This window comes from Lithobates pipiens, unplaced genomic scaffold (assembly GCF_037356315.1).
Source record: "Lithobates pipiens isolate NorthernLeopardFrog02 unplaced genomic scaffold, aLitPip1_a1.2 Scaffold_18, whole genome shotgun sequence".
Lineage (NCBI taxonomy): Eukaryota > Metazoa > Chordata > Amphibia > Anura > Ranidae > Lithobates > Lithobates pipiens.
The window spans coordinates 104,168,388-104,192,652 of NW_027507758.1; the positions used below are offsets into that span (position 1 = coordinate 104,168,388).

General features: G+C 44.7%; 1 protein-coding gene across 2 annotated transcripts in view; it reads right to left on the reverse strand.

Moving 5' to 3' along the window:
• The window catches only part of SLC1A4 (solute carrier family 1 member 4), a 140,901-nt gene that overhangs the window by 59,886 nt on the left and 56,750 nt on the right, over positions 1–24,265 (reverse strand). For both annotated transcript variants that reach the window (XM_077485960.1, XM_077485961.1), the window contains exons 2-3: positions 15,866–15,908; positions 987–1,049 (exon numbers count right to left, since the gene is read on the reverse strand). In XM_077485960.1, the coding sequence (XP_077342086.1) occupies positions 987–1,049; positions 15,866–15,908 (106 nt within the window). The remainder of the gene's footprint in view (positions 1–986; positions 1,050–15,865; positions 15,909–24,265) is intronic.

Here is a 24,265-nt window from a genome sequence, read left to right on the forward strand (position 1 = left end):
AGTCTTTTGATTAAAATGGCATTTTAGTTTTAGTCGTATTTTAGTCACCTCAATTGTTTTTGACGCATTTTAGTCACCTAAATTAGTATTAATTTAGTCAAACTAAAATATTTTAGTCGTTCTCTGAACTTTTGACTGTCAAGAACGGGGTGACATACAACACTACGACGAGCCGAGAAAATGAAACTTCAATGCTTTCGAGCATGCGTCTAATTGTTTCCGAGCATGCATAGGAATTTTGTGCGTCGGAATTTGTACAGAGATTCGGAATTTCCGATCGGAACTTTTTCCTACACAAAAATTGAGAACATGCTCTCAATCTTTTGCTGGCCGAAATTCCGCCAGCAAAAGTCAGATGGAGCATACACACAATCGCATTTTCCGACCCTGATATTGTACAAAAAAAAAATCACTGATTTTTACAAACTGTCAGTAAATTTACTGGCGTTTGGCAACCCTGACGGGGCACGTTATTGACCAAGCTGTGGTACTGCTTCAGCAGACTTCCATTGTCTGTCTGACAGGGTACCTGTGCCACAAGACTGGCTGCACAGCACTATAAAAAGAGGTAAAGCTACAGGAGTGAGTAGAGATGATTTATAATAAGTAAGGGAAAGTAGAGTTGTAGCCTATAGAAACCAGTGCACAATTTGTTTTAATTTTCCCAAATAAAAGATTACTTGATTTTTTGCTAGGCGCAGCAGCCCCACTTTTTTGCTTTTGTATCGTTTTTCAGGCTCCAATGCCAATGCCAATCCCTTCTGCCAGGAGGACACCTGGGTGAAAGGGTGTCCTATTCAGGTCACCTAATTTTAGAGGCACCTCTAACATGACAGCCTCCTCTTGAAATCTATAAAAACACCACAAATGTCTCCAAGACATACAAATTCTTGTTTAATAATCTTATATACACAGCCTTATGTTAAGTTAATTATGGCTGACATAATATTTTGGTAGAAATGATTCCTGCTGTTAGATCAACTTACCCGTTCAATGGTAAAGTTGCCCTCTGTTGTGTTTCTTCTGTAGGTTATATAGTCTGTGGCGTACTGAAAAAGGAATAAACAATTCACATTACACCCATGCTGAAGAACCTATTGACTATATGTTAAATTGTAAGCAGCAAATTTATTGTAATGAGAGGAACATCTATGTGGTCCATTTTATTTGAGATGGATCAATATTCATGGGATTGCAAGTTAAAGCGGGGGTAAACCCGCTGACTTTCTTATTTTTTTTTACACCTGTAAGGGAAAAAGCATAATGAGCTAATATGCACCGCATACTAGCTCATTTTGAAATACTTACCTTAGAACAAGGTGCCGGCATCTCACTCGGTCCACGCCGAGGGAGCTGACATGTTCTGACATGTCTTCGGGTATCGCGGCTCTGGCACGGTGAGTGGCCGGAGCCACGATGTCGTCACTCCCTCGCATGAGCGGGGGAGTTTTCTTCCCGGCAGGGTCTGGTGTCTGCCGGACTTTCAGCTGAGAATTCCCGGAGAGCATGTGCCCCTGAAGTCAGCAGCTCATTGCGAGGGGAATATCTCCAAAACCGTACAGGTTTTAGGAGATATTCTTTTTACCTACAGTTAAGCCTTATTATAGGCTTACCTGTAGGTCAAAGTTAAAAATTTCACTATACAACCGCTTTAAATGACACACCACTGGCCACTAAAATGTGGAAATATTAGAAAAATACTGTACATTGCTACAATACATGCACATTTCCCCGTGTTTTTCTCTTTCTGTTACATGTACAGAAAATGACCTGTTGATCTCCCATAAATCTAGTGGGCTCCCAATCTGTTAAGGCTCCATGCACACTGGGTGTTTAGACTCAGTGCATGGAACTCTATGAGAGGCTGACAGCTGCTGTGGCTGGATGGAGCTGGGCAGTGCACTCAGTGGTACTTCCATTTACAGCTGTATGTGTTCAGAATGAATGCCCAGAATGCAGACTTGCTCATACTGCACTCAAAATAAGTATAGCTAGGTGCACCCATAGCTCCCTACTGTCCCTGATTTCAAGGGACTGTCCCTGATTTTGAGCAATGTCCCTCTGTCCTTCCATTCCTCCTCATCTGTCCCTCATTTTGGTCTGATCTTTATAGTTGTATATAAATGCACTTTTTATCTTTCAAAAAGTGTTTTCCAGCGCTAAACCTTTCATCTGATTTCTAAACTGCTGCATTTGTTTATTCCTAAAGCCAATTTAAAGGAATAGTAGTGCTAAAAAAGCACTTGTGGGTTTAACCAATCTTACTTTTTTATACAATTCACCTTTAAGAGGGTGTGACAAGGGGTGTGTCCTATGCTGCATACTTTTGCCGACAGGTATCCCTCATTCCCATCTCAAAAATTTGGGAGGTATGGCTGCACCCCCCAACCCCATTCAGCAGCAGCATCTATCAGCCTCTCATGGAGTTTAACAGGCCGCTGGCAGTGCCCTTCCCAATGGCTAAATGCAGGAGCCCCATGTACCAAGGTTAAACATCCCAGTGTGTGTGGGGCCTTAACCTGACAACACAGAGCCTTTGCGGCACTGAAATCCCGAACAGTGTTGTCACCCCTGGCTGAGTTCTCTCCTGATCAGTCCATCAGAACAGCTCTCTTTCTCCTCAAATCCTGCAACATGGTGGAGGTGTTCTGAAGTCTAGAAGGCAAATACTTAGGCAGGGCTGAAAACACTAATTAGGATTTCAGTGAAACAAAGGCAAAACTGCCAGCTCAAACAGGATGTTAGAAGACCACTGGATTCTTGGCAGAATCATCAGCTATTTTTTCTGCAGCTTTTTTTTGGTAATTCTTTATTTAGCAAAATAACGCAGTACAGAGGTCTAATTAAACATGATACAATGATACAAAATACACTCCAGTTTGGAATACAATGGTATTGGCCTGGGGCCAGCCACAGGTATGACAATGGTATTATCCATTAAGGAAGAACTTGACTGAACTATTGGCCCAGGTTGACTAGGTCACAACAGTTGATTGTAGAGAAGAAACCATGCTTTCCATGCTCTCGGTAATCTCTACACCAGGGATATGCAATTAGCGGACCTCCAGCTGTTGCAAAACTACAAGTCCCATCATGCCTCTGCCTTTGGGTCTCATGCTTGTGGCTGTCAGAGTCTTGCTATGCCTCATGGGAATTGTAGTTCTGCAGCAGCTGGAGGTCCACTAATTGCATATCCCTGCTCTACACCTTTTAATTGGTTGAAAGGAACACATAGCAAAAGGGGGGGGGGGGGGACTCCAAACCTCCAGGTCCAATACGGCCCAGCAGCCTCAACTATTACTGGAAACTGAGTTTATTAGGGACGAATAAGCCGAAGAGTATTCATAGTCATGCCAGTAAAACCATTTTTTCCGAAATGATCTCTCATGCTCCGCTCTGTTGCAATCAAGTCCTCTATCTCATTAATTTCCGTTACTTTTGCCTACCATATGGTGATCTGGGGTGCTTGATGCTATTTCCAGAAAATCGGGGTGAAGCTTTTCATTGCATTCACTAGTAATAACAATAGAACTTCTATTCTTCTTTCCAGGAATATGGTGATGGTGGATCTTGTGGAATCGTACAATCTCAAAATTTTTTGGGTCATGCGCTTGATACTTGCAACTTTTTAAAGAGACAAAACGTGGAGAAATGTGCATTTTTTTGTAGATATTTACTAAATATGTTTTTTATCCTGGACATACACTTTAACCAATTATATTTTTCTTTACTGATGAAGGCCACTACAAGCTGAGTTCCAATGGTCAAATGCAGGCCCTTTATAGGTCCAATGGGATAACGTATATGAGCACCAGAATATAGTTTACTAAACTATCTAATCATGCGAGGCCCCACGATAATCTCATAATCTCCAAGTCTTAACTTTTGTCTCTGTTCTATCCATCATTTTACGGATCGCTGCACCAAAGATTTAGATGTAACAACAGAACCTATTCCACTATGACACAACCCCCTCTACCCCGAGATGAAAGCAATCCTTTCAGTTCAATATCTCTTGTCTGGTAAGCACCATGACTAAGCTTTTTTATTTTTATTTTTTTGTTTCTTCTAAAAAGGGCACAATATTTTTATACACCCACAGCAATTATCTGCAGGAGAACACGGAAGCAACTGTATGATTTTAAGATTTAAATCAATGGCCATGATATTTTCCTAAGATATTTATCCCTTATTTTGAGTTCTGTCCTTTTTTTGTGTTTGGAAAAGAAATAGATAACAAAGATAAAACATATTGATAGCCAAGTATTACAAGTAACCAGTCCAATAAAAGCAAAGCTGTTAGATCCAGAAATATTTTCATGGATAAAGGGCCTGCAGACATGAGTAAATGTTCCCCTGATCCAGCTCATCACAGCAGGATTAGGCAGTGATTTTATATCTCTAGTTTTTTATGTCAACATTTCCCAGTATTTGCTTTATGGAACAAAATAATTGACTGGAATGAACCAATTGCTGTTGAGTTTCTTGAAGAGAAGCCAGCAATCAGGGTTCTCCCTCCTCCACAGGTCAAAACATGCACATTTACCTGCTGCAAATGTGGATGTTGTACGGCAACCTTTCAAAAGAACAGTTTTTGACTTGCCATTTAGTGTCTTTAGGCACTTACAGGATGGCCATAGATGGTCCAATTATTACAGTGCATCCAAAAAGTATTCACAGCGCTTCACCTTTTCCACATTTTGTTATGTTACAGCCTTATTCCAAAATGTATTAAAGCATCTGTTACCCAAATAAATAAATAAATGATCCTGTTTTTTTAACCACTTGTCGACCAGCTGTTGCAGCTATATTGCGACAGGTCAGCTGTATTAGACGAATTGCCATACCAGTACATCGCTTTGTGTAGTAGATACAGCAAGCATGCGCACGGCACCAGAGGCGCTAGCGAAGGTGATGTCTGCCGGCCACCCGCGATCACTCACAGAGATGTAGAACGGGGATCTGCCATTGTAAACAAAGCAGATCCCCGTTCTGTCAGTGGAGTACCGCGTGATCATCTGTTCCTAGTGATCAGGAACAGCGATCTCTCTGTACTCCCAGTCAGTCCACTCCCCCCCCAGTTAGAAACACCTCCCTAGGACACGCTTAACCCCTTTGCCCCCTACGGTTAACCTCTTCCCTACCAGTGTCATTTATACAGTACATTTATATAGCACTGATCGCTGTATAAATGTCACTGGTCCCAAAAAAAGGTCAAAAGTGTTCGATTTGTCTGCCGCAGTCCCGCTAAAAAGCACTAATCACTGCCATAAATGGTAAAAAAATAATAATGCCATAAATCTATCCCCTATTTTGTAGACGCTATAGCTTTTGCCCAAACCAATCAATATATGCTTATAACCAAAAATATGTAGAATACATATTGGCCTTAACTGATGAATAAATTTGTTTAACTTTTTTTTGGGATATTTATTATAGCAAAAATTCTAAAGTATTATTTTTTTTCAAAATTGTCGGTCTTTTTTTGTTTATAGCGCAAAAAAACAAAAACTGCAGAGGTGATGAAATACCACCAAAAGAAAGCTCTTTAACCACTTGCAGACCGGACCATTTTGCTGGTCAAAGACCAGACCACTTTTTGCGATTCAGCACTGCGTCGCTTTAACTGACAAATGCGCGGTCGTGCGACGTGGCTTCCAAACAAAATTTACGTCCTTTTTTTCCCACAAATAGAGCTTTCTTTTGGTGGTATTTGATCACCCCTGCGGTTTTTATTTTTTTTGCGCTATAAACAAAAATAGAGTGACAATTTTGAAAAAAACGCATTATTTTTTACTTTTTGTTATAATAAATATCCCCCAAAAATATTTAAAAAAACATTTTTTTCCCTCAGTTTAGGCCGATACGTATTCTTCTACATATTTTTGGTAAAAAAAAAAAAACGCAATAAGCGATTATTGATTGGTTTGCGCAAAAGTTATAGCGTTTACAAAATAGGGATAGTTTTATAGCATTTTTATTAATAATTTTTTATTATTATTTTTTTTACTAGTAATGGCGGCGATCAGCGATTTTTATTGTGACTGCGACATTGTGGGGGACCCATCGGACATTTTTGACACATTTTTGGGACCATTGTCATTTATACAGTAATCACTGCTATATAAATGCAGTGATTCCTGTGTAAATGACACTGGCAGTGAAGGGGTTAACCAGTGGGTGGCAGCGTAGGGGTTAAGTGTTCCTAGGGGTGTGTTACTAACTGTGGGGGGGTTGGGCTTTCATTTAGTGAACACTGATCTCTGCTCCAATCACATGGAGCAGAGATCAGCGTCACTAGTTGCTAGGCAGAATGGAAAAATGCTGTTTACACGGCATTTCCTCCATTCGGCCGCTCCGTGAGACGATCGCGGGGATGCCTGCGGCTATCGAGTCCGCGGGTCCCGCTAACGGACTCACGGGGGGCCCGACCAGCGTGGGAGCGCGCCGCCGGTGGCACGCTCCCGATGGCAGGGCGGCATTGAATATTGGACGTACCTGTACGCCAATATGCCTGCCCGTGCCATTCTGTCGACGTACATCGTCGTGCGCTGGTCGTGAAGTGGTTAATTTTGTTTGGGTATAACGTTGCACAATTGTGCAATTGTCAGTTAAAGCGACGCGGTGCCGTATCCCAAATAATGGCCTGAACATTAAGGGGGTGAATCCTTCCAGGGCTAAAGTGGTTAAAGCATGTTATAAAGCACAGTGCCTGTGCTGTGTAATTTGGCCCCCTGTATCCTCTGAAATACCTGGCTGGTCCTGCCGGGTTCTACCCTCCCCCTTGTAAACTGACCACATTTTATCATGGCTGCTGTGCCCTGACACCATGGTCAGTTGATGTGCCTCAGTCATCTGGAGCTCTCCTCTGTCCTTCTCTCCTTCCTCCCTCCCAGCCTATCAGCTCTGTGTCAGGGCTCGCCCCTCCCCTCCTGCTGCTGAAATGACATTAACATTTTCAAACAATCCTCTGTGTCTCATAATGTTAGGTTCCCCAGTGTGTGTGCCTTCGAAATAAAATATAGAACTGCATTTTTTTTATGAGTGCTGATCGGCGCTCGTGTGACCGGCCACCTCTCCCTTCCTCTCCTTCCCTCCTCCCAACTGACGTCAGTGGGGGATTTTCGGCCGCGCCCAATTTACCTGTCAGATCGAGAAGGGAGAGAGGTGGCCAGTCACGTAAGCACCGAGCGAAGCTATAAAATAAGGTATAGAACGACATTTGTTTTTAGAAATCACATACACTGGGGGATCAGTATCAGACACAGAGGTTTCTATGAAGACAGTACAGTGGCTTAATAGCCACTTTAAAATCATTATTCTCCTCAAAATTCTACAAATAATACTCCATAATGACAATGTGAAAGAAGTTTGTTTGAAATCTATGCAAATGTATTAAAAATAATATAACAAAATAATCACATGTTCACTACTTAAATAGTAACAACCTTTGCCATGACACTCAAAATTAGGGTCAGGTACATCCGGTTTTCACCGACCATCCTTGAGATGTTTCTACCACATGATTGGAGTCCCCCTATGATAAATTCAGTTGATTGGACATGATTTGGAAAGGCACACACCTGTCTATTTAAGGCCTCACAGTTAATGCCAAAATGAGCAATCAGGGGAGAAGGGCCTTAGTCGGGGAGGTGACCAAGAACCCGATGGTCACTCTGACAGAGCTTCAGCGTTTCTCAGTGAAAAGAGGAGATCCTTCAGAAGATCAACCATCTCTGCATCACTCCACCAATCAGGCCTGTGTGGTAGAGTAGCCAGACGGAAGCCACTCCTCAGTAAAAGGTACATGACAAGCCATCTGGAATTTGCCAAAAGGTACCTGAAGGACTCTCAGACCATGAGAAACAAAATTCTGTGGTCTGATGAAACAAAGATTGAACTCTTTGGCCTTAAAGTGGATGTAAACTCACTGTCATCAAATGTGAACCAATAACACAGTTATAATCAATAATGCTATACATGCCTCCTGCAGGTATCCTTATATTCCAAAAGTCACCCCCTCACCTTGCAGGAGCCCCGCAATATCCTCTAATCAGTGGGCGTTTTTTTTCCGGCGTTCCGTGGGCGGAGCCGTGACATCAGAGGACTCCTCTGCCCACCACTTCACTGCCACGGCCAGCGAGCGCTGTGAGGACGAGCCTTGCGCCTGCTGAGACTTGCGTGCATGTGCAGGAGTGACAGAGTGCATTCTGTGAAGAAGCAGAGCATGCTCATGTTACTCCTGCGCATGTGCAGAATAAAGTTTACTCCTCCGTCCCCCTCCATGTCTTCCACATCCCCCGCTGTCTTCCACTACCCCCCTGACACTAACCACTACCACACTGACACCGTCCACTGCTCCACTGACACTGACCACTGCCCCACTGACACCATCCATTGCCCCACTGACACCGACCACTGACATCGTCCACTGACACCGTCCACTGCCCCTCTGACACTGACTCCATCCACTGCCCCACTGACACCGTCCACTGCCCCACTGAAACTGACTCCATCCACTGCCCCACTGACACTGACTCCATCCACTGCCCCACTGACACTGACTCCATCCACTGCCCCACTGACACTGACTCCATCCACTGCCCCACTGACACCGTCCACTGCCCCATTGACACCGACCACTGACATCGTCCACTGCCCCACTGACACTGACTCCGCCCACTACCCCACTGACACCGTCCACTGCCCCACTGACACCAACCACTGACCCCCACCGCTGACCCACTGACACCGACCGCTGACCCACTGACACTGATCACTGACACCAACCACCCCCTTTCCCAAAAGCACTGTGAAAAAATATATTTAAAAAATAAAACCCCACCCTCCCATCATTGTTAGAATAGTACAAAAAAAAATTGTAAAAAAATGTTTTTATTGTAAAAATGTATAAAAATAAAAAATAAATCCACTGGTCCCAAAAAATCTTTTGAAAAAAAAAAATGTAATTGTAAAATAAAAAAATAATCTGACACTGTCCACTATCCTGACACCATCCTGCATGTACTACCCAGCACTGTACACTCCGCATTCCTGTGATTCGCACTGCATTGCTGTTCAGATCACATGCGATGTCTGTGCGATGCGATTTCAGCCATACAAACTGTATGGCTGAAAACGCATCACATTCAGACCAAACACGCACAGGACCCTTTTTTTTGTCCGCATCAGAATCGGATAGCATGGGTGTTCACAGCTATGCAATCCGATTCATGTCCAAACTGTAAGTTTGCAGTGCGATATGCGAGCTGAAATGGGGGTGTCGTTAACATTGTATGACACTCCCCAGCAGTTTGCATATGGCAGCGTGAACTGATGTGTGAGCCGGATGCAATGTGGGAACCCGCAATGGATTCGCAGGGTTACCGAATCGCACCACCGAGCCTTGGTGGGAGCAGTCAGGTGACATTTGTAGGCTGTATGCTTTGAGGCTCGGTTCACACTGGTGCGATGCGGGAACCCTGTGAATCCACTGCAGGTGCTCACATTGTATCCGACTCGTACAGCAGTGCATACTGCCATTTGCGAACTGCTGGGGAGTGTCATACAATGTTAATGACAGCCCCATTTCAGCCCGCATATCTCACTGCGAACTGACAGTTAGGACATGAATCAGATCACATAGGGGTAAACACCCATGCGATTCTGGCGCGGACCAAAAAAAGGGTCCTGTGCGAGTTCGATCTGTATGGCTGAAATCCCACTGCACGGACATCGCATGTGATCGCAACGTGGTGGGAATCACATGCGATCTCGCACAGCACACTGGTGTGAACTGGTCCTAAGCTCATTCAGCCTTACTGCGTGTAATTATAAAAAGTGAGAAATCCACCCCTCCCCCACATAACAAATACTGGTGATGGAAAGGAACGTTGCAACTGTGATCAGGTGACCTCAGGCACACACACTGCACTATAACAATCATCAGATCACTGGATGTTCTACTCTGCCCAGCTCTGACTACATACATGTCCCCTAAATCACTTGTCTGTGTATATTCTGCTGGCTGTTCACTGCAGCATACATTTCCTCTCACCCTGATCTGTGGATCACACCTCATGATGAGAAACATCCAGTCAAAACACAGCAAAGGCAGCCAATCCTGGGAGAGCTGGAGGGGAGGGGAGGGGGGTTGAATTGTGAACTTTTTACACAGGATGTGCCTGTCTAATGCAGGCCATACACGGTCGAATTTCAAACGAATTTTCTTTTCAAAATCAGAAAATTAGTTTTTTTTGTGATCCGATGGCGCCACCATTGATTTTCGAAATTCGGCCGACCTAGCCTTCAATTTCACCTCATGTTGCTACAGAAAAGAATTTTCTTGGCTGGGAATCTTCTTTTCTCTCCGTAAATTTTCTTTTATCTCCGTACATTTTCTTTTATCTCCGTACATTTTCTTTTCTTATTACGTTTCTCGCACGATTCTCCCATCATTGATTAGAAAATCGTTTGTTTTTCTAAGAATTTCCAACATGTCCGATTCCTCAAATTTTATTTCTGAACGAAAATCGGCTGTTGCTGCAGCCCACTAATGGTGCGAAATTCATACGAAAATTCTTAGATACGATTTTCGAAAGAAAATTCTTTCGAAATTCGAACCGTGTATGGCCGGCATAAGGCTAGTGCATGAGATATGTAAATAACCTGTCACTCACAGCAAGGGGGAGGTTTTGACAAAGTTTTCGTCTGTTTGTGAAGATTTATCTCACTGAACAATAAAAGAGGATTGCTCAGAGCTGGATTAACTCTATGTGGCAAGACTGGGCTCAAATGATAGGAAATCTTATAAATCTACATTATGAAATAAAAAAAAAGAATTATAATTTTTTTCCGGGTTTACATCCATTTTAATAGAAAGTGTCATGTCTGGAGGAAACCAGGCACCGCTTATCACCTGACCAATACCATCCCTACAGTGAAGCATGGTGGTGGCAGCATCATGCTGTGGAGGTGTTTTTCAGTAGGAGGAACTGGGAGACTAGTCAAGATCGAGGGAAAGATGAATGCAGTAATGTAAGAGACATCCTTGCTAAAAAACCTGCTCCAGAATGCTCTGGACCTCAGACTGGGGCAAAGGTTCATCTTCCAACAGGACAATGACCCTAAGCACACAGCCAAAATATCAAAGGAGTGACAACAGGACAACACTATGAATGTCCTTGACTGGCCCAGCCAGAACCCAGACTTGAACCAGATTGAACATCTCTGGAGAGATCTGATAATGGCTGTGTACAGACACTCCCCATCAAATCTGATGGAGCTTGAGAGATCCTGCAAAGAAGAAAGGGAGGAACTGCCCAAAAATAGGTGTGCTGAGCTTATAGCATCATAATAAAAAAGATTTGAGGCTGTAATAGGGGCCAAAAGTGCTTTAACAAAGTATTGAGCAAAGCCTGTGAATACTTACTGTATGTACATGTCCTTTTTTTTGTTTTTTATTTTTAATAAATTTGCAAAGATTTAAAAAAAAAAACGTCTTTCACATTGTTTTATGGGGTTTTGTTTGAATAATTTTGAGGAAAATAATGAATTTAATCCATTTTGGATTAAGGCTGTAACATAACAAAATGTGGAAGAAGTGAAACGCTGTGAATACTTTCAATCAATGCCCCCGATTTACCTTACATATCTATCACCTTCCAAGGGGATGATAATAAGTACTCATTGTTGCACATGTACATTTTCCAACTTCTTTGTAGGACCTGATTCTTTTCTTCTAAATGAACCAAAAGCCATGGCTTGCTTTAGGTTTCAAAAATGATCACAAAGGAACAGAAGATGAGAGCCTCAGCAAGTAGTTTGAGTCTTGACTAGTTTTTTTTGTCCAAAAAACGTTAAAATACAAATTAGACACGTTTAGGTGGCTTACAAAGAACTCTAAACTGGTTTGAGTAAATTCTAGATGGTGTACATAGGTCCATGAACCTGCTCCAGTCGCTGGTTTGGCCACTGAGATATATCCTTTAGCAGAACCATTTATACAGAATTAACTCAAACCAGTTTTGTTTTGGAGCCTGGATAAAAGGCGTACCAAAATACATTGGCTCTGTAATAAATGTTTTTGGACAGAATGAATGTGTTGTGGATATAACCTACCTTGCTGGTGCTCTCATTTTATATGTCTTAGCCCTTGTACACACGGTCGGAGACTCCGACGGAATGTGTCCGATCGGACCGTTTTGTCAGATATTCCGACTGTTTCCGTCGGAGTATCCGATGGACCAAGTTTTCCAACTTGTTGGTAAAATTTTCCGACAAAATGCTTCGATCGGACATACTCCGATCATGTGTAGAGAATTCCGATTGGACAAAGTGCCACGCATGCTCAGATCAAATTCCTACACCAAAGCTATTGGCTACTAGCGTGAACGTAGTCCCGTTGTAACGAAATAACGTCATCACGTCGGATTTTCCGACAACTTTGTCCGACCGTGTGTATGCAACAGTTTCAGACAAAATCCGTCGGACAAAATCTGACGGATTTGGTTGTCGGAATCTCCAACCGTGTGTACAAGGACTTACTTAGTAAGTAATATGCCCGGTGCCAGAACTTAACCACTTAACAACCGCCCATTGCCGATTAACGGCTTCAGGGCGGTTGTTTAACTCTGAGAGGCCGTTAATTAACGGCCTCCCAGAATTCTGCTCTCGCGCGCCCCCTGGGGCGCGCACTCGAGAGCATCCGTGACCGCCGGGTCCACAGGACCCGGCGCATCACGGATCACGGTAAACGGCCGCTCGTCGCGGCCGTTTACCACGTGATCGCTCCGTCAAATGACGGAGTGATCACTTGTAAACAAACCGGCGTCATATTATGATGCCGGTTCCTCCCTCCCCTCTCTGTACCGATCGGTACAGCGGAGGGGAAAGAGATCGGTGTCAGCAGCGAAGTGGGCTGCATCTGCAGTGCCCACATCGCTGCTCACCGAATTTAACCCCTCAATTCCCTGCCAATACTCTGCAATACCAGTGCATACTCTGCAATACCAGTGCATACTCTGCAATACCCCCCATTACTCTGCAGTACCCTGCCATTACTCTGCAGTACCCTGCCATTACTCTGCAGTACCCCCCAATACTCTGCAGTACCCCGCCATTACTCTGCAGTACCCCGCCATTACTCTGCAGTACCCCGCCATTACTCTGCAGTGCAGTACCCTGCAGTACCCTGTCATTACTCTGCAGTACCCCCCAATACTCTGGAGTACCCCCCAATACTCTGTAGTACCCCCCAATACTCTGCAGTACCCTGCCATTACTCTGCAGTACCCACCAATACTCTGCAGTACCCGCCAATACTCTGCAGTACCTGCCAATACTCTGCAGTACCCCACCATTACTCTGCAGTACCCCGCCATTACTCTGCAGTACCCCGCCATTACTCTGCAGTACCCCGCCATTACTCTGCAATACCCCCCAATACTCTGCAGTACCCGCCAATACTCTGCAGTACCCGCCAATACTCTGCAGTACCCCGCCAATACTCTGCAGTACCCCGCCATTACTCTGCAGTACCCCGCCATTACTCTGCAGTGCAGTACTCTGCCATTACTCTGCAGTACCCTGCCATTACTCTGGAGTACCCCCCAATACTCTGGAGTACCCCCCATTACTCTGTAGTACCCTGCCATTACTCTGCAGTACCCGCCATTACTCTGCAGTACCCCGCCATTACTCTGCAGTACCCCGCCATTACTCTGCAGTACCCCGCCATTACTCTGCAGTGCAGTGCCCTGCCATTACTCTGCAGTACCGTGCCATTACTCTGCAGTACCCCCCAATACTCTGGAGTACCCCCCAATACTCTACAGTACCCTGCCATTACTCTGTAGTACCCCCCAATACTCTGCAGTACCCTGCCATTACTCTGCAGTACCCCCCAATACTCTGCAGTACCCTGCCATTACTCTGCAGTACCCCCCAATACTCTGCAGTACCCTGCCATTACTCTGCAGTACCCCCCAATACTCTGCAATACCCTGCCATAAATTGCCATACCTAGCCATACTCTGAGATACCCAGCCATACTCGGAGATACCCAGCCATACTCGGTGATACCCTGAAATACCCAGCCATAGACGCCCCCCACCCCTCACCGCCCTCGGGTGCTTCTACCAACTCGCCAGTACGATCAAAGCCAGAATCTTTTTTTTAATTTATTTATTTTTTATTTCAGGCTTCCCAGCCTAGAGGTGAGATGTGGGGTCATATTGACCCCCAGATCTCACTGTAAAGAGGACCTGTCACCCCATATTCCTATTACAAGGGATGTTTACATTCCTTGTAATAGGAATAAAAGTGATCAAAAATGTATTTTTGGGGAAAAAAATGTCAAACTAAAATAAATAAAGTAAAATGAACAATAAAAAATAAATAAATAAATTTAAAGCGCCCCTGTCCCCATGTGCTCGCATGCAGAAGCGAACGCATGCGTAAGCCCCGCCCACATATGAAAACGGTGTTCAAACCACACATGTGAGGTATCGCTGCGAACATTAGAGCGAGAGCAATAATTCTAGTCCTAGACCTCCTCTGCAACTCAAAACATGTAACCAGTAAAAAAAATTTAAAGCGTCGCCTATGGGGATTTTTTAAGTAGCGACGTTTGGCGCCATTCCACGGGCATGTGCAATTTTGAAGAGTGACATGTTAGGTATCTATTTACTCAGCATAACTTCATCTTTCACTTTATGCAAAAATTGGGCTAACTTTACTGTTTTTTTGTATTTTTTTAAGCACAAAACAGTTTTTTCCCCCAAAAAAACGCGTTTGAAAAATTGCTGCGCAAATACCGTGTGAGATAAAAATTTGCAACGACCACCATTGTATTCTCCAGGGTCTTTGCTAAAAAAAAATATATAATGTTTTGGGGTTCTCTGTAATTTTCTAGCAAATAAATGATGATTTTTACATGTAGGAGAGAAATGTCAGAATTGTCCTGGGTGCTCCAGAACGCCTGATGGCGCTCCCTGCATGTTGGGCCTCTGTATGTGGCCACGCTGTGTAAAAATCTCACACATGTGGTATCGCCGTACTCGGGAGTAATAGCAGAATGTGTTTTGGGGTGTAATTTGTGGTATGCATATGCTGTGTGTGAGAAATAACCTGATAATATGACAATTTTGTGGGAAAAAAAAAAAGGAAAAAAAATCTTGATTTTGCAAAGAATTGTGGGGAAAAATGACAACTTCAAAAAACTCATCATGCCTCTTACTAAATACATTGGAATGTCTTCTTTCCAAAAAGGGGTCATTTGGGGGGTATTTGTACTTTTCTGGCATGTTAGGGTCTCAAGAATTGAAATAGGCCGTCAGTACTTCAGGTGTGATCAATTTTCAGATATTGGCACCATAGCTTGTGGACTCTATAACTTTCACAAAGACCAAATAATATCCACCAATTTGTACTTATTTTTACCAAAGATATGTAGTAGTATAAATTTTGGCCAAAATTTATGAAGAAAAAATTACTAATCTGCTAAATTTTCTAACAGAAACGAAGAAAAATTCATTTTTCGCAGAATTTTCGGTCTTTTTTCTTTTATAGCACAAAAAATAAAAAACTGAGAGGTGATTAAATACCACCAAAAGAAAGCTCTATTTGTGTGAAAAAAAGGACAAAAATTTCATATAGGTCCAGTGTTGCATGACTGAGTAATTGTCATTCAAAATGTGAGAGCACCAAAAGCTGAAAATTGATCTGGTTATTAAGGGTGTTTAAGTGCCCAGTGGTCAAGTGGTTAATATATATGTTTAGAGGACAGGTAGATATCCCATCTGTTTAATTTTTGGTGGTCTAAATCACCATATATTTTATATCACAGCTTATGAGAGAGTCTTACCGATCGAAAGGCTGCAGCAACAAGGTTTGCAGGCATCAGGTTTCTGTAAATAAAAGAGGGAACATTTTTATTTTTACTAACATGATATTATTTAGACAAGTGAAACATTATGTAAGCCAGAAAATAGTTTAATTGAACTCTCCTTTTCAGTTGAGGTTATAACTATCAATATCTTAAACAATATTAACCTTTGTAACTCCCATATAATATTTATTACTTTATATCCATACCAAGTTCACCTTTTCAGAATCCTGTTCTAAGATCTGTTATGCCGCATACACACGTCCGGACTTTCCAGCAGAATAGGTCAGACGAAATCATTCCGTTGGATAGTCCGATCGTGTGTGGGATAGTCTGATCGTTTTTCTTTAAAAAATTCAGACGGACCTAGAAATAGAACATGTTTCAAATCTGTCTGACGGACTCAATTCCTATCGGGAAAACCGTTTGTCTGTATGCTGGTCCGACGGACAAAATACGACGCAATGGCAGCTATTGGCTACTGGCTATTGAACTTCCTTTTTTAGTCCTGTCGTACGTCATCATGTTAGAAAAAAACTGACTTTTGAAAGGACTTTAGTCCGTTCGTTTGGAAGTCCGTCGTAACTACATCCAAAGTCCGCCAGGAAGACCGTCTGACATTTTCTGCCAGAAAGTCCAGTCGTGTGTACACGGCATAAGAGGAAGGTCAAGACTTTCCCACCCAACATACCACTATTGGCTTTAACCTGATCATCAAGATTGCTCTTGAATTCTTCAGAGAGACAGAAAATAAATGTAAGAAGTAAAGATGTAATTGTCAGGTCACCTGAGACCAGGTGACAGATGCACTCCATAGGAGTTAGAAGTTGTCAGGAATCCGCCCGTTCCGTGCGATCGGCTCTACGTACGCGCACGCGCGTTCGTGCCGCGGGTCGTCGTGGGCACGAGCGTCTTCCGACGCACGTGGGTGCACGTCGTTCGTATGTGCGCGCGGTACACGCACGCACGGGCGAGTGTTAGCACGATTGGCGCCAGTGGCCCTTTTTAAAAGGCACAGCTGCAGGGGCTCTGTGCTGTCTCGTCTGCAGCTTGTACCCGAAGTTACCTGCTATTCTGCCTGAACCCTGTCTGATACCTGACCCGGCTCGGTCTGACCTTGCTGATCTCTCCTGCTCCGACCCCGGCTTGTTTGACCCTTCTTGGACTGATTCTTGTTGCCGAACCTCTGCTTGTTACCTGATTCCTCTGCTGGCTCCTGCTTGCTTCTGTGTCTGCTACCTCCTCATCCAGAGATCCATCCATCCTGATTCCACGGTCCGTGGCCTTCTCCCAGCTGCCTTCTTGCTACAGAGAGCTCCTGCTCCAGAGGATCCTCATCTACCTAGCATCTGCTGCTGCACCTGGCTGGACTCTCCTACCCCGCTGCGCTCCGGTCTCCCTGTTCCCATTCCAGAGAGACTAGAACCAGAGCCGTAAGAGAGGTCCCCTTCCACTAAGTCAGACTCACTATCTGAAGACCCTAACAGAAGTACACCGCTAAGATAGTGGACCCTAGGACTGACTGCTGCGAATAGTACCCAGGGAGGTTCAGGAAGGAGGTAGGGAGAGGACGAGAGGACTCATTGAGGACTAAAGGCTTCTTAGGAATGGGTAAGAGCATGAGAAGACCATCAGGAGTCTGAGCAGGGTCCCCCAGACCCTTAAATATGAGCTGGACATCCAGCACAGGATCATCAAACTGGGCAGAGGTCAGTGGATCCCTGAGACCAGGTTGGTTACAAGGTGATGCCTCACAGGAGTCAAGCTGGATAGCTGAAACACAAGCAGAATGTAGAGAGTCCTGAAAAAAAGGTTGAAAACCCCACCTGGCCGAATGGGGCAGTCTATTCAAAGGATGGATTGAGCCTCTTAGACAGGTTTGAATGGGCATAGTAGTAGTAGGGTGAGCAACAGGAGGAAACCGAAGCCAGGATCTGTCCAGCAGTCCAGTTAAAGTGTGGAGAATGGAGCCGTAACCAAGGAAGACCTAATATGAGAGGAGATGAAGCCTTAGGTAAGGCAAGGAAGGATATCCACTCCTGGTGGAGCGTCCCTACTGACATCTTAGCAGGGAGGATCTGGAAGTGGATAGGGCCCCCTTGGAGAACAGTGCCATCAATCGCCAAGACCACAAATGGTGTTGTAAGGGGCAAAAGGGTAAGTCTCATGGAAGATGCAGTTCCCCAATCCATGAAATTGCCAGCGGCTCCGGAATCCAGATGTGCCCAGACTGAACGAGAGGAAGCGCCGACATGAAGGAATACAGAAAGGAGAAGACGAGAAGGTGATATCTCAGGATCTAATACTCCACCTTCCAGATGTATTAGCCCCGAGCGTTTTTCCAGACGAAGAGAACAAGTGTCACGGGAATGACCTTTGACCCCACAGTAGAGGCATAGCTTCCTCAGCAGGCAAGGGTTTCTCCTCGAATCGAAGAGAAGGAACAGGGAGCTCAGGCTGCCTAAAGAACGGGGAGTGCTGGCTTCTTTTTTCCAGGGCCCTCTCCTGAAAGAAAATATCGATCTGGTTACACAAGGTGATGACACCGTCCAGATTAGCAGGGAGGGATCTTCCTGCTAATTCATCCTTCACTCTATCAGAGAGGCCATGTAAAAAGGTTGCAACCTGGGCCTCATTATTCCAGCTCAGTTCAGCTGTGAGGATACGGAACTGAAGAGCATATTGTCCCACCGAAGCGAGGAGAGACACGACCTGGTTCCTTGAAGATATTTTGAAAAAGTTTCAAGAAATCAGACTGGCTAGAAACCACTGGATCATTCAGTTCCCACAGAGGAGCAGCCTTGCCGGACAGGCAGGATAAAATATAGACTACCTTAGCCCGATCCAACAGGAAGTTTTGGGGCTGGAGTTCAAAATGAATTGTGCACTGGCTAAGTGTCATGGTCCCTACCATATCTTTTAGACAGCCAGGCGTGGTCATGACCCAAGTGGCTCTGGGTGGTATTGAACTAATGACTGTTTGTTCTTGCTCCTGTTTCTTTACCTCTGAGCCACACCTCAGTTCTATTCTGCCTGCTTTCCAGCCATGCCTAGTTTTGCATAAAGTACTGTGGACAATTCTGTTTGTACCTGTCACTCTTGGATCAGCTGTGGCAGGTTACCTAATTAGCTGGGTATAAAACCCTGTCTCACTCTGAGGGCTGGGTCAGTTCATTGTCTCTTGTCACCAAAGGTACCTGTGTTCAAAGTTACAGTGTTCCAAGACTGACCCTGGCTTGCATTTCGTTTATGCTGACTTCTGGAATCCCGGACAACGGCTTTCTTCGACGATCCCTTGGCTTTTCCCGTCAAGCCCCCGTGCACAGATTCACAGCCCAGGTAGCTTATCTGTTTGTTACTGTGGGCTGTGTCTATTTGCAAGGGTGAGCGTACATCTCTGCACCATGGACTCCAACCTAGGTAAGCCCTCACATAATGAAATGAACAACATGGAGTCCACAGAGATGTACAGAATGCTCACCTTCCTTGCTCTGCAAGTCTACAGCCTGGGCCAGACCGTTGCTGAGTTGCAGCAAGAAGTCCGCTTATTTAAAGGAACAGTACGCCCAACCCTGTACCCTGCATGTCCAGAACCGTCTGTTTTGATGCCTGAGAAGTTTGATGGTAATCGTGCATCCTTCTTTTGTTTTAAGATGGATTGTGAGCTGTTGTTTGCCCTTAAGCCTAGTACCTATGCCACCGACTATATTAAGATTCGTGCTTCCATCAACCTACTCACTGGACAATGCAAAACATGGGCTCATCAGCTTTTACAGGAAAGGAGTCCAGTCTTGGATAGCTGGGAAGCATTCATGTTTGCTCTGGACTCTTACATTCCTGTTTCTAAGAAAACCAGAGTTCCCAAGTCTGCTCTCTGCTCACGTAGCCTGCGGGTATCCAGGGACAGGAGTACCCGGTACAGATACGACTCCATGCCATCACAGTATGTTCCAAGCCATGAAGCTGAAGTCCTTACCCCACAAAGCCTAGATGCTCCTAAGGGCACACACACACCTTCCCTGGGAGACGGGGAACCCATGGAGATCGGGGCCATCCGCGCCAAGCTATCACAAGGTGAAAGAGAGCGGAGGAGAGACTGTGGTCTTTGTTTTTACTGTGAGGAGAGAGGGCATCTTCTCTCTCTCTGTCCAATTCGCCCACCTCGGCCAAAGGTTCTCCAAGTGGGTACTTCTAGGATCCTTCCTGCTACCCCTAAATCTCTGCCTGCTATCCAGCTTGAAGTTCCTGTGCCTGTGTCCCCAATTGCAGTTCCGGTGCCTGTGTCCCCAGTTCCTGTGCCGGTGTTCCAGCTTGAAGTTCCTGTGCCCTCAATTGCAGTTCCTGTGTCGGTGCCCCCGCTTGAAGTTCCTGTGTCGGGGTCCCCACTACCTCCTGACTACACGTATGCCTCAAATGGAACCATAGTCCGTAAGCAGGACCTGAAGACTTTCGAAAGAGCCTTGCGAGCGATGAAAGTCTCCCTAGCTGGAACTTATAAAACAAAGAAAGCCCAAAGGAAATGGACTGTTCCATCCTCTGAGGGAATTCCTAAGTGGAGGGAACTGTCATGGTCCCTACCGTGTCTTTTAGACGACCAGGTGTGGTCACGCCCCACGTGGCTCTGGGTGGTATTGAACTAATGACTATTTGTTCTTGCTCCTATTTCTTTACCTCTGAGCCACACCTCAGTTCTATTCTGCCTGCTTTCCAGCCATGCCTAGTTTTGCATAAAGTACTGTGGGCAATTCTGTTTGTACCTGTCACTCTTGTATCAGCTGTGGCAGGTTACCTAATTAGCTGGGTATAAAACCCTGTCTCACTCTGAGGGCTGGGTCAGTTCATTGTCTCTTGTCACCAAAGGTACCTGTGTTCAAAGTTACAGTGTTCCAAGACTGACCCTGGCTTGTATTTTGTTTATGCTGACTTCTGGAATCCCGGACAACGGCTTTCTTCGATGATCCCTTGGCTTTTCCTGTCAAGCCCCCGTGCACAGATTCACAGCCCAGGTAGCTCATCTGTTTGTTACTGTGGGCTGTATCTATTTGCAAGGGTGAGCGTACATCTCTGCTCCATGGACTCCAACCTAGGTAAGCTCTCACACTAAGGAACCCCCTGCAGGCCTTGGAGTCCCCATAGAAGCGGCCCAGAACTGGCAGTTGTAATGAATGTGTGGCTGCGACAGGTGCAGCAAGAGATAGCGGTTGAGGTTGCTGAACTGGAGATCCTAATGAGGCCTGAACCTGTTCAAATGAGACCAAATCCTGAAGGAATCTCATCACCTGGGTCTGATGCGATTCCTGGGTCTCAAGTCTGCGGACTAAGCCCTGTAATGGATCATCTGTAGGAAGCGACACATCAGCTGGGTCCATGGCTGATCAAACCATCAGGTCACCTGAGACCAGGTGACAGATACACTCCGTAGAAGTCAGAAGTGCACCACTAAGACAGTGGACCCTAGGACTGACTGCTACGGATAGTACCCAGGGAGGTTCAGGAAGCAGGTCTATTGGATCGCTAACACAGATCCCAGTGGGAGCTAGAGGTTCAGAGTCACAGGCAAGCGGGGATAGTCAGGGACACGCCAAAAGGTCAGGGTCAGGAGCAGACAGGGATATTCGAGAACGCGCCAAGGTCGGTAACAGCATCAAACGAAGAGCGCACAGCAAACAGGAAGTCAAAACGCACAATGGTGGATCAGCCTCGCTGGCTTGCAATGCACAGGTTAATATAGGGTTCCCTGATAGGGCCTGGGGTGGAGCCATGCTTATAGGTGAGAGTGGCTGGCCTCTTAGTCAACACATGAGGAGAAGTAGGTTGACAGAGAAAGATTACTGCATAACCATGACAGGAATATTGTGTTAGGCCTTAAACCAAATGCTACAGTGATGGTCCGGAGGGTAGGAAAGCTCAGGATTCATCAGCCAAAAATCTCACATATGATAAGAAAAAGTTGAGGTTCCTTCAGTGAAAACCTGCACACCAAAGCTATCAGTCTATCCATTTATGTACTGTATACAGAGGCTGAAGTAATGTGCAAACCTTAACTTAACTTGTAAAAGCTAAAGCCCAGTCAAAACATTTTTGATGTATTGAATGGAATAGACAAGGGTTTGATCCTTTCTAAGGCTTTTATTCTTGTCTTTGTCCCCACTTCATTCGTTGGGTTTTGGACAGGAAGGGAGAAGAAAACTCTCCAAACACAACAAAGGGGTAATAAAGTATAATTTTAGTAGTGCAGACATGTACTCTGTAAGGTATTTCCAGAGATTTAGATCTGAAAGCATTATAAAGACTATTCCACCAGCCCTTAATGGTTTTTGTGTAGCCAAAACATTTTTTATAGAGTAAGGAATGGTCAAACGGTCAGATAATTAAATATTTGCTGTCTGTGTAGTGCTTTTTTCCTGAAATTCCCCTTCACCTTCACCTGTCCCCAGGGCCGTCTTTAACATTGACTGGACCCGGGGCAAACATTTTCTTGGGGCCCACCTCCCCCATGCAATTTCGCTCTCCACCTTCTCTGAGACATACAATAAATAGCAGCTAGACTTAAAATCAGTTTACTGTATCAGATCGGGCAGCGATTGCGATTGGTTGCCAGAGGTTACAGCATATCATTACTGCTTACTGTCTGGTTGCTAGAGGTTACAGCACACATTACGGCTCACTGATTAGTTGCTAGAGGTTACAGCACATGAGTCCTGCTTGTTGTTTAGTTGCTAGAGATTACTGTACAGTAATACTGATCACTGGTTCCTATAGGTTACAGCACGTCTTCTCCTCACTGCAGGGGGGCATGCTATATATGAATGTCACCTTTATTTACATATGAATGAAGGTTATTTACATGTAAACACAGTCTGCAGGTGAGTCATACATACACCACAATAGGGCAGAGCTGGGCAGCATTAGTAGCAGCATTTCACACTGAGATATCGGGACACAGCACAGGACTAAAACTTCAAAGGCCAAGGGAATTTAAACTGGAATGGTTGGCAAGTATGAGGCAGCTGCTTTGGGCCCCACAACAATGACAGGGCCCAGGGCAGCTGCCCCTTTTGCCCTGCCTTAAAAACGGCCCTGCCTGTCCCACAAAAGACAAAAAAAAGTTAGAGAATCTCCCAACGCGAGGCAAATACCCTTCTTTTAGCGTTGTTTCGAGAACATTTGTGACCCCTCATGACCATGCTGTAAAACCAGCAGCCGACCGACCGCTTGATCAGTGCCCTCAGCCAATGGCAGAGAGAGCTGATCTGAGTGTTTCAGCTGAGGGCCCTGTCAGAACACAACACGGGAGATCACTGTACTTACTTCACATAGTGAGTACAGCAGATCCGACCAGAGCTGACAGTTTGCTTTCGTTCAACTTACTGAGTTGAATGGAAAAAAACAAATAGTGTGTACCAGGCTTAAGTATGTATTTCAGCGGTTCTCAATGGGCACCTACTTAACTAGCTCCACGCTTGCTCTGGATTAGTGACTTGGAATGTATGGAAGCCAGGGACAGACAAGTGATTAGTGTTTTCCAAATAAAGTAAACTAAGTCTAAAAAATATTTTTAATTGAAAAGATTTCCTTTAACCATTTCAGCCCACGAAGATCTTACACGCTTAATTACCAGGCCATTTTTTGCTATACGGCACTGCGTCGCTTTAACTCACAATTGCGCAGGCGTGTGAAGCTGTACCCAAATAAAATGTATGTCCTTTTTTTTAACAAATAGATCTTTCTTTTGATGGTATTTAATCACCTCTGCGGTTTTTATTTTTTGCGCTATAAACAAAAAAATATATATAAAAAAGTGTATTCATTCGTTTAGGCCAATATGTATTCTGCAACATATTTTTGGTAAAAAAAAATCACAATATGCGTATATTGATTGGTTTGGGCAAAAGTTATAAAGTCAACAAAATAGGGGATATATTTATGGACTTTTAATTTTTTTTTAAATGTTTTTACTGGTAATGGCGGTGATCTGCGATTTTCTTTTTTTTTTTTTTTTTTTTTTTTTAGCTGGACTGCGACATTGTGGCAGACAAATCTGACCCCAAGTACCGTATATACTCGAGTATAGGCCGACCCGAATATAAGCCGAGGCCCCCAATTTACCCCCAAAAAAACTGGCAAACTTATTGACTCGTGTATAAGCCGAGGGTAAGACATGCCTGTCCATCCCTGTGTGTGTGTCCGTCCATCCCTGTGTGTCCGTCCATCCCTGTGTGTCCGTCCATCCCTGTGTGTCCGTCCATCCCTGTGTGTCCGTCCATCCATCCCTGTGTGTGTGTGTGTCCATCCATCCATCCATCCCTGTGTGTGTGTGTCTCCATCCATCCATCCATCCATCCCTGTGTGTGTGTGTCTCCATCCATCCATCCATCC